A 16211-nucleotide genomic window follows, 5' to 3' on the forward strand; every position below is an offset into this window, starting at 1 on the left:
CAAAGATAAATAAAACTGGCCAGGCCATTTTTTCTTATAAGAAAATCCATTCAATTAAATAACTATTGAATAGCAGGCACTTAGAAGAAGACAGACATGCTCTCTCACCTCATAGAATTTTCAGTTTATTTGGGCAGCCAAAGTAATATTCTTGAAAAGCCCATCAACAAGGCCCCGGTTAAATAAATATGATACGTCCAGATTATAAAATACTCTGCAGTCACTATAAAGATTATAAAGAATGAGGCGTGTCATTCTGAGCACCCATTATGTGGCAGGTACTAGTTATATGCCAGCCTGGAGTTCTAAAAAGAAGATTAGGGCTGGAGGTACAGTTTTGGGCTCTTGAAACATGTATATGCTTCGACAAGAGCCTTTTTCTATATGTATATAAAAATGTATTTTTGGGGGGGTCTCAAATATTTACTCACCATTTTGTTTGAGAGTCATCACGCTATTTTGTACAGCTGAGATTCATTCACTTTTATTAGTTCATTGCATTATATAACTATTTCATAATAAATTTATCCATTATGATGTTGGACATTTGTCTTGTTTTCATCTTTGGCTATTATCAACAATGCTATTAAAAACATGCTTGTCCATGTGTCTCGGTGAACATATATTCCTATTTCTCTATGGCAGTGGTTTTCAAGCTTTAACATGTATCAGAATCATCTGGAGGGCTTGTTAAAACACAGATTGCTGGGCACTGATTGCTGATTCAGTTGGACTGGAGGCCAGGAATTTGGCATTTCTAGGAAGTTTCCAGATGATGCTGAGACTGTTGGTCAGGAATCACAATTTGAGAATGTCTGATCGAAGTATCTATCTAAGAGTGGAATTGCTAGGTTATAGAGTAGGTGTAACTCAAACTTTAGTAGACAGTGCCAAACTGTCTTTCCTAAGTGGTTATGCCAATTAATAGTTCCGCCAGTGGTGAATAGCAGTTCTTCTTGCTCTTTTTTCATGCCAATATAGTATTGTCAGGCTGTTTAATTTTAGCCAACCTGGTATATGTGGTAATGATATTTCATTGTGGTTTTAACATAAATTTCTCTGATTACTGGTAATTACTAATGTGTGAACACACCTTCATAAGTTAATTGGGCATTTTGTCTTTAAATGTATTGCTGCATTCCAGTTGCTAATTTTTTTTAGAATTTTTGTGACCTATTTTTATGGGTGAAGCCAATCTGTAATTTTCCTCTCTTGCTCTGTCCTTTTCAGGCTTTTGGTATCAAGGTTATACTAGACTTATGAGTTGGGGAATGTTTCCTCTATTTTTTTTTTAATGCTCAGAAAGAGTTTATAGAAGATGGAACTATTTGATCCTTCAGCATTTGGTACAACTCATCAGCAAAGCCATACAAGCCTGGAGATTTCTTTGAGTGAAGATTTTTGACTACAGATTGAACTTATTTGAAGGTTATAATACTATTGACAATTTGTTTTTGTTTCGGGGTTTTTTTTTTTTTTGAGTCAGCTTAGGAGAGCTATATTTTCTAGCAAGTTTTCTATTTCATCTACATTTTCAAATGTATTGACATAAAGCTATTCAAAGGTAGTACTGTCGCCTTTGTGTTTCTGATATTGATTATTTGTGCCTTTCCTCCCTCTCTCTCTCTCTTCCTTTTCCTTTATCTATCTTGCTAAAGATTTATCAATTGTAATTAATCCCTTCAAAGAATGAACTTTTCTGTATATTTGTACTCTATTTCAATAAGTTATGCTTTTGTCTTTATTATTTCCTTACTTCTACTTTCTTCCCCCTCCCCCAGGCTTATTGAGGTATAATTGACATATAACTACTTCTACTTTCTTTGGATTTATTGTGCTGGGTTCTTTTTCTAACTTCTTAAGATGAATGCCTGATCATTCACTTTTAGCCCTTTTCCCTTAATTGTGCATTTGAAGATATAAATTTCCTCCTAATTACTACTTTAGCTTCATTCCACAAGTTATGATATATAGAATTTTTGTTATCATTCTGTTCCAACTATTTTCTAATTTCCATAATGATTTCTTCTTTGATCCATAATTATTTAGTAGAAATTTAAAATTTTCTAGACATGAGGAGATTTTCTAGTTGTCTACCAAAGTTGCATTGTGGTCAGAATATAAACTTTAATTTCAGTCCTTTGAAATAGTTTTAAGACTTTATTCGCAGTTTATGGTCAATTAAAAAAATTCTATCTGTGCTTAAAGATAAGACATTTTCTGCAAGTGTTAAAAATAGTGTCTCTTCAGAGCTTCCCCTGCTGCCTGTGGTGGGGTGGAAGGTGGTGATGGTAGTCTAAGTCCATTTGGTCAATTCTGCTAATCTTTTTTTTGGTCGTGCAGGATCTTAGTTCCCCAACCAGGGATGGAACCTGTGCCCCATGCAGTGGAAGTGCACAGTCTTAACCACTGGACCGCCAGGAAAGTCCAATTCTGTTAATCTTGATGTTCAAGTCTATATTATTCCTAAGCTTTTGTCTGCTCTTTTCCACCAACTACTAAGACAAGTGTGTAAAATTTCCCACTATGATTGTGCATTTGTTTATTTCTCCTTTGAGTACTGTAGATTTTTGCCATATATATATATTTGTGTGTGTGTGTGGCTGTGTTGGGTCTTCGTTGCTGCGTGCGGGCTTTCTCTAGTTGTGGGGAGCGGCAGCTACTCTTCGTTGTGGTGCGTGGGCTTCTCATTGTGGTGGCTTCTCTTGTTGCGGAGCACAGGCTCTAGGAGCGCGGGCTTCAGTAGTTGTGGCACGCAGGCTCAGTAATTGTGGTGCATGGGCTTAGTTGCTCCGTGGCATGTGGTATCCTCCCGGACCAGGGCTCGAACCGGTGTCCCCTGCATTGTCAGGCGGATTCTTATCCACTGTGCCACCAGGGAAGCCCCCTTGCTTTATATATTTTTACTTGTTATTTAAAATCATAGTTTATTACTGGTGAATTAAATCTTTTATCATTATGCCGACCCTCTATCTCTAGTAATGTTTTTTGCCTTAACTTATTGTGTCTAATATTAGTATTGCTATAGCAGTTTTCTTTTGGTTGGTATTTGCATGGTATATCTTTTTCCACTCTTTCACTTTCAACCGTTCTATATCCCTTTGTTGTAATATTGGATACAAAATAAACCAAAATCTAAATATATGTTATTTGTTATGATATCACTTATATGTGGAATCTAAAATATGACACAAATGAACTAATCTACAAAACAGAAACAGACTCACAGATATAGAGAACAGACTTGTGCTTGCCAAGGGGGTGGGGTGTGGGAGGGATGGATTGGGAGTTTGGGAATAGCAGATACAAACTCTTACATATAGAATGGATAAACAACAAAGTCCTACTGTATAGTGCAGGGAACTATATTTAATATCCTATAATAAACCATAATGGAAAGGAATATGAAAAAGAGTATTTATATAACTGAATCACGTTGCTGTACAGCAGAAATTAACACAACATTGTAAAACAACTATACTTCAATAAAATAAATATATGTTATTTGTAAGTGATACATCTAAAATAAATAGATTTTAACTGGAGCATGTATTCCACTTACATTTAATGTAATTGCTAAAATATTAGACCAAAATCTACCCTTTTACTTTGTACTTTCTATTTTTTCCTGTTTTATATTTTTCTCTTTCTTCTTGTCTTTATTTAGACAACTAAGTATTTTAAATTAATCTCTCTATTTTCCCCTTTACTGACTGGAAGTTATACTCTCTGTTTCTGTTCTTTTAGTGCTGGGGTTGGCAAACGGTGGCAGGCAGGTCAAATCTAGCTTGCTGCTTATTTTTGTAAAAGAAGAATTTTTGGAACACAGCCACACCCATTTTATACACAGTCTGTCTGCTTTCATGCTACCACAGTAGAGTTGAGTAGTTACAACAAAGACTACAGGGGGCCTGCAAAGATGAAAATATTTCCTGTCCATCCCTTTATAGAAAGAGTTTGCCAACCCCATTTTTAGTAGATTCTTTTTAAAATGCAATATGCACATTTAACCTATCAAATTCTTAAATTAATCAAAACCTTTATCCTTTTTATGGATAAATCAAGGGCCTTAGGATATTATAACTCTACTTACCTCTTCCCATATACTTGTTACTGTAGTAATTTTAATTTTATTTTTTTAAAAACTTTATTTGGGGCTTCCCTGGTGGCGCAGTGGTTGAGAGTCCGCCTGCCGATGCAGGAGACGCGGGTTCGTGCCCCGGTCCGGGAAGATCCCACATGCCGCGGAGCGGCTGGGCCCGTGAGCCATGGCCGCTGAGCCTGCGCGTCCGGAGCCTGTGCTCCGCAACGGGAGAGGCCACAACAGTGAGAGGCCCGCGTACAGCAAAAAAAAAAAAAAAAAAGACAACTTTATTTGAAAGCTACCATATGATCCAGCAATCCCACTCCCAGGCATATATCCAGAGAAAAACATGGTTTGAAAGGATACATGCACCCCAATGTTCACTGCAGCACTGTTTACAATAGCCAAGACATGGAAGCAACCTAAATGTCCATCAACAAAGGAATGGATAAAGAAGTGGGGTACATATATACAATGGAGTATTATTCAGCCATTAAGAAGAATGAAATAATGCCATTTGCAGCAACGTGGATGGACCTGGAGACTATCATACTAAGTGAAGTGAGTCACACAGAGAAAGAAAAATGTCATATGATATCACTTATATGTGGAATCTAAAAAAAATGGATACAAATGAACTTATTTACAAAACAGAAACAGACTCACAGACTTAGAGAATAAACTTGTGGTTACCAAGGGGGAAGGGTTGCGAGGAGGGATAGACTGGAAGTTTGGGATTGAAATGTACGTACACACTGCTATATTTAAAATAGATAACCAACAAGGAAAAAAATAATAATGTATTATGAATAACTTTATGGCAATAAATTTGACCTTAAAAGAAAAGAACACTTTATCTTGGAAATTTTTGATTTACAGAAAAGTTGCAAAGATAGCACAGTGAGTTACTGTATGTCCTTCACCCAGTTTCACCTAATGTTTTAACTTTATTATATTTGAAAAATCTATGGTACATTCACTATTAACTAAACTCCATACTTCATTCGAATTTCACCAGTTTTTCCACTAATGTCCTTTTTTTGTCCAGGACCTGTATTTAGTTGTCATGCCTCCTTCATCTCCTCTGGTCTTGTGATGGTTTCTCAGTCTTTTTTTTTTTTTTCCTGATAGTTTTCTTTCTTGTCTCTTTTTTAAAAAAATTTATTTTATTGAAGTATAGTTGATTTACAATGTTGTATAAATTTCTGCTGCAGAGCAAAGTGATTCAATTATACTTATATATTCTTTTCATATTCTTTTCCATTATGGTTTATTACAGGATACTGAATATAGTTCCACCAATTACTAAGACAAGTGTATAAAATTTTCACTATGATTGTGGATTTGTTTATTTCTCCTTTGAGTACTGTAGGTCCTATATAGTAACAACTGTTGTTTGGTTTCTCAATCTTTGTTTTCTATGACCTTTATTGTTTTGAGGAGTACTAGGCAGTTCTTTTGTAAAATGTCCTTAAATTTGGGTTTCTCTAATGTTTTCCTTATGCTTAGACTGAGGTTTGGGGAAGAATACTGAGGTGATGTGCCCTTCTCGTTACATCGTATCAGGTGGTACATGATATCAATTGGTGATGCTAATTTCCAGTACTCGGTTAAGGTAATGCTTGACAGACTTCTCCAATGTGAAGCTTCTATTTTTCTCTTTCAGTACTCTGTTCTTTGGAAACAAGCCTCTTACTTTTGCCCATACAGGGGTTGTAGAGAGTGAGGGATTATTAAGCTCCATTTCCTGGAGTGGGGTATATCTACATATATTATTTGGAATTCTTGTGTTAGGGAGATTTGGCTCCTTATTTATTTATTTAATTATTTTATTATATCAGTATGAACTCATGTACACCTAATTTCTACTTTGTGTTATAGTCCAATACGACATTATTTATATTGTTGCTCAAATTGTTCCAGCTTCGGCCACTGGGAGCTCTTTCAGGTGGGCTCCTAGGTCCCTTTGACATGACTCCATCCTTTTGTTTTTAAGAGGACTTTGTTACTTTCTGGCACTACAGGGTGCTCCAGGCTCTTCTTCCTATCTCTCTCATACCACAGCACCCCAGCCACTAGTTTACAGTTAAGCCCAGTTCTTCTCTTTTCCAGGATGAAAGCATTTTGCGACCTAGATGCAGTGCCTGTCCCGTCAGCCCTAGGATTTGACCCACCTCTCTAAACCATACCTGAGTTTAGATTGGATCTTAGACATTTTGCTGTGCTTGTAGGGCCCATCCATAGAGCCATGTTGGAGCCCCTCTACCTCTTACGTGGTCCCCAAATCCTCCTTCAACCTTACTGTCCTATGGGAACTTGCTCCACCCTAATATTCCAGACCACCTAAGTTATAAAAAGAATAGCTGACTTGGGGGAGAGATCATGAGTTCCATCTTTAAATACATTAAATATGAAGTATATGCAATATCCAAATATCTTCTGCCTCTGCACCTCTTACTTTTGATCTAGTAAATAGATATAGCAGGGAATTTTTTCCTTCATCCTCCACAATCCAACCCAGTCTTTTGGGTTAGACCCTTTTAGTCATTTCAGGAGAAATTACTGTCTTGTGTTGATGCAGATTACTCTCTAGCTGTTCTTGCCCTCAGATATTTGCTTTCTCTAAATAGTGGTAAAAGTTGTCACCCTACCTTTTGCATCTGGATAGGTCTTTAAAAATCTTTGAATCTCTTTAGCTCTTGCTAGAGCTCAGGTTCCACTGACAATGACCTGACTCTCTGATATTGGATCCACACACCCATGCAAGTCTCCAAACTTTCCCAGGTTTTCTTTGAATGTTCCCTCACTCCACCCCAGCCTCCTTCTTCCAAAGCTGTCCTTGATTCTTGGCCTACCCTGTAATATCCTCAGAACAATTCTGGCAGTTCTCTGTACCTAGCCAGCTGTTGGAATCCACTTCAATGATCTCTGTCCTGTATTGCAATTGCTCACATCTGCTTGTGAGTTCCTAGGGGGTGGGGATCAGGTCTTAGTCATCTTTTCCTCCTCTTCAATGCCAGAGTGTAGCCCAGCCTCTACAGTTTCCCAAGGTGAGCAGTATACCACCTTGTTTATAACACCTGAGTATCACTGTATACAAATTGAATTCACTTGATATTGTTGCACCATCCAAGTACTTGGCAAGTAAAAAAAAAAAAAAAAAAAGAAATAAAAAAGAAAGAACCTCTGGACTTCTAGTGTCCTTCTGCATCCAGCCTTGGGGAAACCTGACCCTGCACCCTATCCATTCCACATGTGGGAGTAGAGCTACTGCACATGTTGGCTCTGCCTCCTCCAGCCCTGGAAAGCTGGGTATCTTCTCTGACTTGACCCTGCTTATGATGCCAGGATGAGAGATGAATTTACTTAATGGAAGCACATGGGGGAGAGTTGTGGGTAAAGAGAAGCTGAGAGCCTTTGCAGGATCTTTTCCTAACTTTACTCCTCTTGAGTTGTAGAGTTAGGAAGAGGTGTTTGTGGAGGATAAAAACCAAATCGATGGCAGTCAGAAGGCACTATGGGAACGGTGTTGAGGAAAGGGGCATTGGTTAAAGACCTAAGGTAGCAAAGTAAACGTAGATATATCAATAGAACAGGAAAAGAGAGTTCAGACAGAGGCTGGAGGCCCACAGATATAGAGAGGGAACTTATGGCTGTCTTTAAAAGATTGAATACTCTATCTTCATAAAACTGAAATCTGTTTGGCTCCTTAGCAGTCACCCTCCTGCAGAAAGGGTCAAGTGAGCTTCAGAGAGGTTTTGTCCCCAGAGAGTTCCTGAGTGTCTATCACCTAGGTACTTCTTGACCACAAGGGGGAGCCAGCTCTCTACTACCATGGTCACAGTCATAGGCACTGAAGAGCTGGCATGGGTCTGGGATGAGCGAGGGTGCCTTTGATTTGTCAAAACAGGTGACAGCTGAGGTCTAAAATGTTCAGAGTGGGTTCTCTAGTGTGTGTTGGGTCCCACTCTGGCACCCTCAGAGTTCCTAATGTTCCCTTTACAAACACTGGGTAGGGATGCAACACTCACTTTATGGTCCAGTGTGTGGATGTAGCACTCATTCTAGTGATGAGGATCCTGTCATGCCTAATTGGGATTGTTATTTTCTGGGTGTCCTATGTTGGGGACACAACTTCTTCCCTCTTTCCCTGGAATTATCTAAGTTCCCACCTCTCCTTGCTTGTGTGATTCTTTGTAGGAGTGAAGTCTGTGTGTGTGCGTGCACGTGTGCACCTACGTGTTGGAGATGGGGGGATATAAAGAAGCTGGAATAAGGTTTGGGTCAGTGACCACTGAAATGGAGTTGGGAAGCAGGTGGAGACATAAAGAAACAAAACTGCTGTTGGGACCGAGCCATGACACTCATCTTGTTCCACCTCTGATCTATTGACTCTGATCTCAGTAGAAAGCTAACTTTTCGAAACAAGACATTCAGTTTTATTTCTGAAATCAGAATATGCCAGGGAAAGTGGATACCACTGGGTGAACAGCAAGATCTCCCCAAAGGAGAGAGACGCTGTCCCCCAGCCTGGGCGGCTGGTGCTCCTGGAGACTGGGCCTCTCCTCCCACTTCACGTGCTGCTGGCCCAACAAGTCCCCGTGGGGTGGGCTGGCCCCCTCCACGCGCCCAGAAACACCAGTTCGCGGCACAGCAGGATCTAGGGTCTCCAAGAGGTCCGCGTTGCGCTTCCGATCTGGCCGGGTGAGGGAGCTCCTGAAAGCCTCACGGACAGGGGGAGCTGCAGCCAGGTATGCCTGGGCCTCAGGGATGGAGCACCGGAATAGGAGGCTCAGCAAGGCTATGGGGATCGCCTGTGGGGAAGAGGCAGAGAGAACTGAAGCCTGAGAAAGTGAGGTCGTCTGAGGAAGAACCCTGGAGGAGCTAGGGCATTCAGTGTGGGAGCCAGAAGATACCAGGTTGGATGCAAGAATAAAATGGAGGGGCTTCCCTCGTGGCGCAGTGGTTAAGAACCCGCCTGCCAATGCAGGGGACACGAGTTCGAGCCCTGGTCCCGGAAGATCCCACACGCCGTGGAGCAACTAAGCCCGTGCGCTACAACTACTGAGTCTGCGCTCTGGAGCCCGTGAGCCACAGCTACTGAAGCCCGCACACCCTAGAGCCCGTGCTCCACAACAGGCGAAGCCACCGCGATGAGAAGCCCGCGCACCGCAACGAAGAGTAGCCCCCACTCACCGCAACTGGAGAAAGCCTGCGTTCAGCAACGAAGACCCAACGCAGCCAAAAATAAATAAAATAATAAATAAATTAAAAAAAAAAAGATGAGGTGGGTCAAGAGCAGAGAGTAGCCTTCATCCTGACCCAGAAAACTCATATTCATCAAGATTGGTTCGTGACCCAGTTCTCCCTCTCTTTCCTGACTCCCCTCCTAGGCAAAACTAAAGACTCCTTTTCGGCACCCCTGTAGTACATTTTTCACACTTCTCTGACTACTTGTCACAATCATGTCTCCTCCATGAACAGGGGGAGCTCCTTGCAGAGTGTCACTGAGCTTTGTAAACTCAGTGCCGAGACAAGTTCCTGACACATCGTAAGTACTCAGTGTTTGCTAGATGACTAGCAGTTCGCGAGTTACCTGCTCCTTCTCGTGTGCAACCTAGACGTGGAAGGAGATGGGAGCTGCTCGAATATCATCCGACAGTGGCTGAGGGAAGTGGATCGCCTGGAGGAGGCTCTCGATGCATCGAGCCTTGGGCTGTCCCTAGAACCGCTGTGGAAGAAGTGGTAATGTCCATGCTGGGCTAGAAAGCCATGGGAGCTGAGAATGGGGTCAAGGGAGAGTGGGAGTCTGGGATGTCGAAGACCAGCTGTAGAGAATTCGTCCCTGTAGGCAATCCCAAACTCACAATCCCCAGTTGTAAAGGAAAACTGGGGTAAAAGGGTTGGTGGTGGGCCTTGATTGGCTGGGTTACACTGGAGAATTAATGGCAAATTGGTCGTATTTTTGGCCTTATCCCCACAATCCCAAAGGTTGGTCATATTAAACTGAACTCATTCCTTCTGGTTTCCTCCCTAACCACATCCATCCTTTATACTGCTGTAAGACAGTTCATCTGCAAACACTGCTTCTATTTTTTCACCACCCTTTTCCTCTCTATCTAGCTCAGCACTGTCCAATAGAAATATATTGAGTCACATATGTAATTTAAAATTTTCTAGCACAGCATTAAAAAAGAAACAGGTGAAATAAATTTTGGTCATGTTTTATTTCATCCAAAATATCATTTCAACATATCAACAGTATTAAAAATTATTAGTGAGATATTTTACAATATTTTTGTACCATGTCTTTGAAATCCAGTTTGTATTTTACAATTACAGCACATTTCAATTCAGGTGCTGAATTTCAATGCAAAAGTGAAATATAGTCCTACCAAAAGAATAAAGTTGCATTTAATGAAAATTTTACATGTGTCACTTTTTAAATAAAATTTGGAGTTCAGTTCAAGTGCTCAATAGCCACATGTGACTGGTGGCTACCATCTTTGACAGCACAGATGTTTGTGCTGTTTGGCAAGTCCAAATTCCTGTCTCTGGCTTTTAATCTTCCACAGTTTCTCCCCTTCCTGCTCCCTCACCACTCTGTAAAATGACTTCAGACCTGTGTCCCTCACATATCATGCCTAGCCCCGCTCTGGGCCTTGGCTAATATTCCTTCTAACAAAAGTGCCCTTCTGTCCTTCACCTCTCCAAGCCATAACCAGAAGGCCTAGCTCAAACATCACCTCTTCCATGAAGTCTTCTGCTTTGCTATAGTGCATAGATCCTACCTTCTTTGATGTTCTATTGGACTTCAGAAAGGATCATGCAATTTGACACTTACTTGTTCTCTGTTTCAAGTGTTGGTTTTGTCTCTCCTCCATTAGATAGGCCACTCTGGGATGGCAAGGACTGGGTCATAGGTAGCTCTGGCTCCCCCTACCTGCCCCAACTCCAGGAACTAGAAAAGCATAAAGGATTTTTTTTCCCAGTTGGTTGGTTGGTTTTACTCATTCGCGAAGGTTGTTTTAGGGCCCTGGTGGCTGCTCACTAAACGCCCATTCATTGGTTCCTTTCATGTAGATTTGCCAGATTTAGCAAATAAAAATATTGGGGCTCCCCTGGTGGCGCAGTGGTTGAGAGCCCGCCTGCCGATGCAGGGGAAACGGGTTCGTGCCCCGGTCCGGGAGGATCCCACATGCCGCGGAGCGGCTGGGCCCGTGAGCCACGGCCGCTGGGCCTGCGCGTCCGGAGCCTGTGCTCCGCAACGGGAGAGGCCACAACAGTGAGAGGCCCGTGTACAGCAAAAACAAAACAAAACAAAAACAAACAAACAAAAAAAAAATATTGGATACCCAGTTAAATGGAATTTCAGATGGATAATTTTTAAAAATTAGTATAAGTATCTCTCAAATATTGCATGGGATATACTTATACTAAAAATTATTCTTTATTTCTCTGAAATTCAAATTTAACCAGTGTCCTATATTTTTCTTTGCTATATCTAGCAACCCTACTTTCAGGACCATCTGTTGTGCTATCTGCTCAGCATCCATGCCTCCTCCTCCTGGTATCAGCACCTTGATTTTCCTCTGGGGAATTATTGCTTCCCCATTCTCAGGCCACACTGTTTGATTGAGGCTCACTTCATGCCCCTTCCTCCACTGCAATCTTAAATGGAGAGCATGGGTGACCCAGGCCTGGGCAGAGGGCTGCTTTCCCCTGGAGAACAGTGATTGGCTCAGGGATGGGCATGTGACCCAAGACAAACCAATGAGGACCCTCCCCCAGGTGTTTGCAGGAATCGCAGGGACAGATAAACTCTCCTTCTGCCAGAGTTGCTAAATTGGTAGGATGTTAGGCTGGCACTGCTGGCGGCCAATTTGCCACCTAGTGGAGAAAACCTGCCTGAGAATGAGAGCAACACAGAGGAAAGCAGAGCTAAGCGCTGAAAGTTCTGGAGCATGTCATTTTGTGTTTCTGGATCTATCTACCCTGGGACTATTCAGTTACATGAACCAATCATTTGCCTTGCTTAGTTAAACCAGTACAAATTGGATTTCTGTCACACATATGTGTAACTGAAAGAATCTTGCCTAATAGTTATAATTGCACAAACACGCACCCGTGTGTGCACGTATACTTCTTAGAGGAGAGGCTGGGCCTGATAGAAGGAGGAGGAGAGGCACAAGAGAAAAGTCAACGCTTACCCCTACACTTCTACATACCTCTGAAATACGCCTTCCTATGGCAGCCTAGGCATTGAAGCCAGGCCCCACCCAGCCCCATCCCATCATGTCCTAGCTGCAGCATGACCAGAGCCCGCCAGAAGAGCTTGGAGTTGCACATGTGGAGGTCCAACATGTGGTTTTGGAGGATCTTCCCAAGAAGCACATGGGCCCCTGTACTCACCGTATTCAGCACCCACTTGGTGCTTAGCTCATGCTGGAACTTCTAAATAGGGCAGACACATGGGGATATTGAAAATTAGGGGACATTAAAGCAGCAGGGTGAACAGGACCTCATTATCTGACAGGAATCCAGGGATCAAAAATGCAGACATAGGGACTTCCCCGGCAGTCCAGTGGTTAAGGGTCCATGCTTCCAACGGAGGGGGCATGGGTCTGAGCCCACATGCTGCTCAGCATGGCACCCCCCAAAAAAGTAGACATAATTTGCTCCATCAGCCAGGACCATTCCAGGCAAACCTAGCAGCTTCACATATTTGTGGGGTTTTCTTTCTTTCTTTTCTTTTCTTTTCTTATTTTTTTTTTTTTTTTTTTTTTTTTTTGGTCATCTGCACAGCTTGCAGGATCTTAGTTCGCCAACCAAGGATTGAACCTGGACCCATGGCAGTGAAAGTGCTGAGTCCTAACCACTGGACCACCAGGGAATTCCCCACATATTTGTGTTTTCGACCCTTGGTAGACAGGTATCTTCCCTGAGTCCTTCCACAGTAGGATTTTGCTCTTACCAGCACTTTCCTCTTGTTACTCAGGTACCAGACAGGGGAGAAGTGGAAATCCTGGGATTCATTCCACTAAACTAAAGGCTCCTTGAGAGCAGAGGTGGTGTCTTATTTTGCTCAAGAGCCCCAGTCTTTTTGATAATGGCTGACACATAATTACTGATCAATACATGTTTGTTGAAAAATTAATTCAATTTAATCCTTATAACAACCCTATGAAATAGGTTTTTTTCTATACCTGTTTCTACATATCTGGAAACTAGAGGTCAGAAGTAAAGTTGATAGTGAGACGTAGAATCAGGACCTAAATCCAGGTCTCCTGATTTAGTGATGAGGGCATTTCCTACTTTGCCACGATCATTTCCTGGATGAATGAGATAATGGATGTGAAAGCACAATGAAAACTGAAATGTTATACAAACACGTGGTACTGTGGGAATAACTATCACCTGTTCTTGGCCCTCATATCTTGCACTTATAATATCTATTACCAAACTTTGAGGGCAACAGGAGTCCAGTAAAGGAATTGAGGGGGTTAAGTATTTGGTCCTAGCCAGGCTGAGGAAACAGGCTACTACTTCTACCTCCTTATTCTGCAACTCTATAAATAGCTGGTCACACAAACCCCTAGCAGGGGGTATACTGAAAATACTTAACAAGTGATCGACAAAGACACTGAGTATAAGAATAGAAATCTGACCAATCAGAATGAAGCTGGCCAGTATGCAGTACTGATGCTATAGGCTGCATGTCAGACTGCCCTGTGGGGGAGAGATCAATCAAATCTGGGTTACATCATTAACCATTTATATCACCAACCATTTATACCATTAACTACCATTAACAAAAAAATACTTTAAATTTTATATAATTTGAAGCTAGACACGTTCATTTTAAAGTTCATGCGGAAAAAGGGCAGCAATTCTATAGAAAAGTGTTGAAGGGAGGACTAACTCTATCGGACATTAAATTTACCATAGAGCATCTATAATTAAACAGTATGGTACCAGCACATCAATAGACAGAAAGAAAGTCCAGAAATAAACCAGTGCACATGGGAACTGAGTATTTGATACAGGTAGCATCTCAAATCACTCAGGAAAAGATCAACTTTAAGTATATATATTGGGACAATTGGATAGTCATTTAGAAAAATATAAAATTGGGTCCATACCTCACCCTATACACAAGAATAAACTCTTAATGATAGTTTGGAATTAACATTTACACATTACTATATATAAAATAAACAACAGGGACCTACTGTATAGCACAGGGAACTATATTCAATATCTTATAATAACCTATAATGGAAAAGAATCTGAAAAGGAATATATATATATATATATATATAAACAATCACTTTGCTGTACACCTGAAAGTAACAGAACATTGTAAATTAACTATTTCAATTTAAAAAATGGTTTAAAAAAAAGAGAGCAAGAGAAAGACCACTTTCACTAGAAGAAAACATGTACTAAAAGAAAAACACAGATGGAGTTCCTTTACAATCTGGGGGTGGGTGTGGCGTGAGGGGAGCTTTCTGTTCATCAAGATCCAAATTCAATAAAAGATTGATAAGTTCTACCCCAGAAAAATTAAAGCAAAGACTTTTGCATGGTTAAAACCCAAAGAAAATGTAATATATAGTTGACCCTTGAACAACACGGGTTTGAACTGCAAGGGTCCACTTATACACAGATTTTTTTCAATAGTAAATAGTACAGTACTACAATGATCCTATCCCAGGAATGTGGATAGGGAGGAACCATGGATACAGAGGGTCAACCATAAGTTACACCATTTTCCACTGTGCAGAGGATGAGTGCCCCTAACCCCCCGCCTTGTTCAATTGTCAACTGTATAGCAGAAATAAAGGACTAATATCTCTAATTTATAAAGAACTCAAAATCAAGGGGTCATCAAGACCACAATACCATTAGAAAATGAGTATATTTCATGTATTTACATGAACACACAGTTCAAATGCCCTATGTAAGAGACTGCCCGAATAACCCTTGCAAATGTGTGAGCACACCCGAATGTGAAAAATAATGAGGAAGAGTTCCATACACCTGCGCTCTAGAGCCTGTGAGCCGCAACTACTGACGCCCCCATGCCTAGAGCCCATGCTCCGCAGCAAGAGAAGCCACTGCAATGAGAAGCCTGTGCACCGCAACTGAGAGTAGCCCCTGCTCTCCGCAACTAGAGAAAGCCTGTGCACAGCAATGAAGACCCAACGCAGCGAAAAATAAACAAATTAATTAATTAATTTTTTTAAATAAGAAAGAAAGAAAGAAATGCAAAGCATACACGCACACGCACACTTTTTTTGTAAAAAGAAACATAGGAGATAAGTCAGTCAGCAATGAAATTGGTTTCTTGCAGGAATGAGTGGGAATGGGATGGAAGGAAGAGAGAAGGAAATGGGACATCTTTTTATACAGTTCTGACTATTTAATTTTTAAAATTTATTTATTGGGCTTCCCTGGTGGCACAGTGGTTGTGAGTCCGCCTGCCGATGCAGGGGACACGGGTTCGTGCCCCAGTCCGGGAGGATCCCACATGCCGCGGAGCGGCTGGGCCCGTGAGCCATGGCCGCTGAGCCTGCGCTCCGCAACGGGAGAGGCCACAACGGTGAGAGGCCCGCGTACCGGAAAAAAAAAAAAATTATTTATTTATTTTATTTATGGCTGTGTTGGGTCCTCGCTTCTGCGGGGGCCTTTCTCTAGTTGCGGCGAGCGGGGGCCACTCTTCATCGCGGTGCGCGGGCCTCTCACTATAGCGGCCTCTCTTGTTGCGGAGCACAGGCTCCAGACGCGCAGGCTCAGCAGTTGTGGCTCACGGGCCCAGTTGCTCCGCGGCATGTGGGATCCTCTCAGACCAGGGCTCGAATCCGTGCCCGCTGCACTGGCAGGCAGACTCTCATCCACTGCACCACCAGGGAAGCCCCAGTTCTGACTTTTAAATCATGTTATGTTTTACATATTCAAAAGATAAAATTAGACCCCAAACTGAAAAAACTCTAAAATTGAAAACAAATAAAAATAAATGAACCTAACTGTATATCACATTAATAACATAACCCCAGAGAGAAAGAAAAAATTTAATGAAAGTGACTTTTGAACACTTTATCTAGTTGGATGTGATCAAAGGACA

The 16211-nt window shown here is 41.5% G+C and overlaps 1 protein-coding gene across 1 annotated transcript in view; it reads right to left on the bottom strand.

Moving 5' to 3' along the window:
• Positions 1–7589: 7589 nt before the first annotated feature.
• Positions 7590–16211, bottom strand: part of GCKR (glucokinase regulator) — a 25811-nt gene continuing 17189 nt past the window's right edge. Inside the window, 4 exon segments of the mRNA XM_028496588.1 lie at positions 7590–7599; positions 8657–8898; positions 9681–9819; positions 12393–12538. Coding sequence (XP_028352389.1) covers positions 7590–7599; positions 8657–8898; positions 9681–9819; positions 12393–12538 — 537 coding nt within the window.

This window comes from Physeter macrocephalus, chromosome 12, assembly GCF_002837175.3.
Source record: "Physeter macrocephalus isolate SW-GA chromosome 12, ASM283717v5, whole genome shotgun sequence".
NCBI classification, from domain to species: Eukaryota; Metazoa; Chordata; class Mammalia; order Artiodactyla; family Physeteridae; genus Physeter; species Physeter macrocephalus.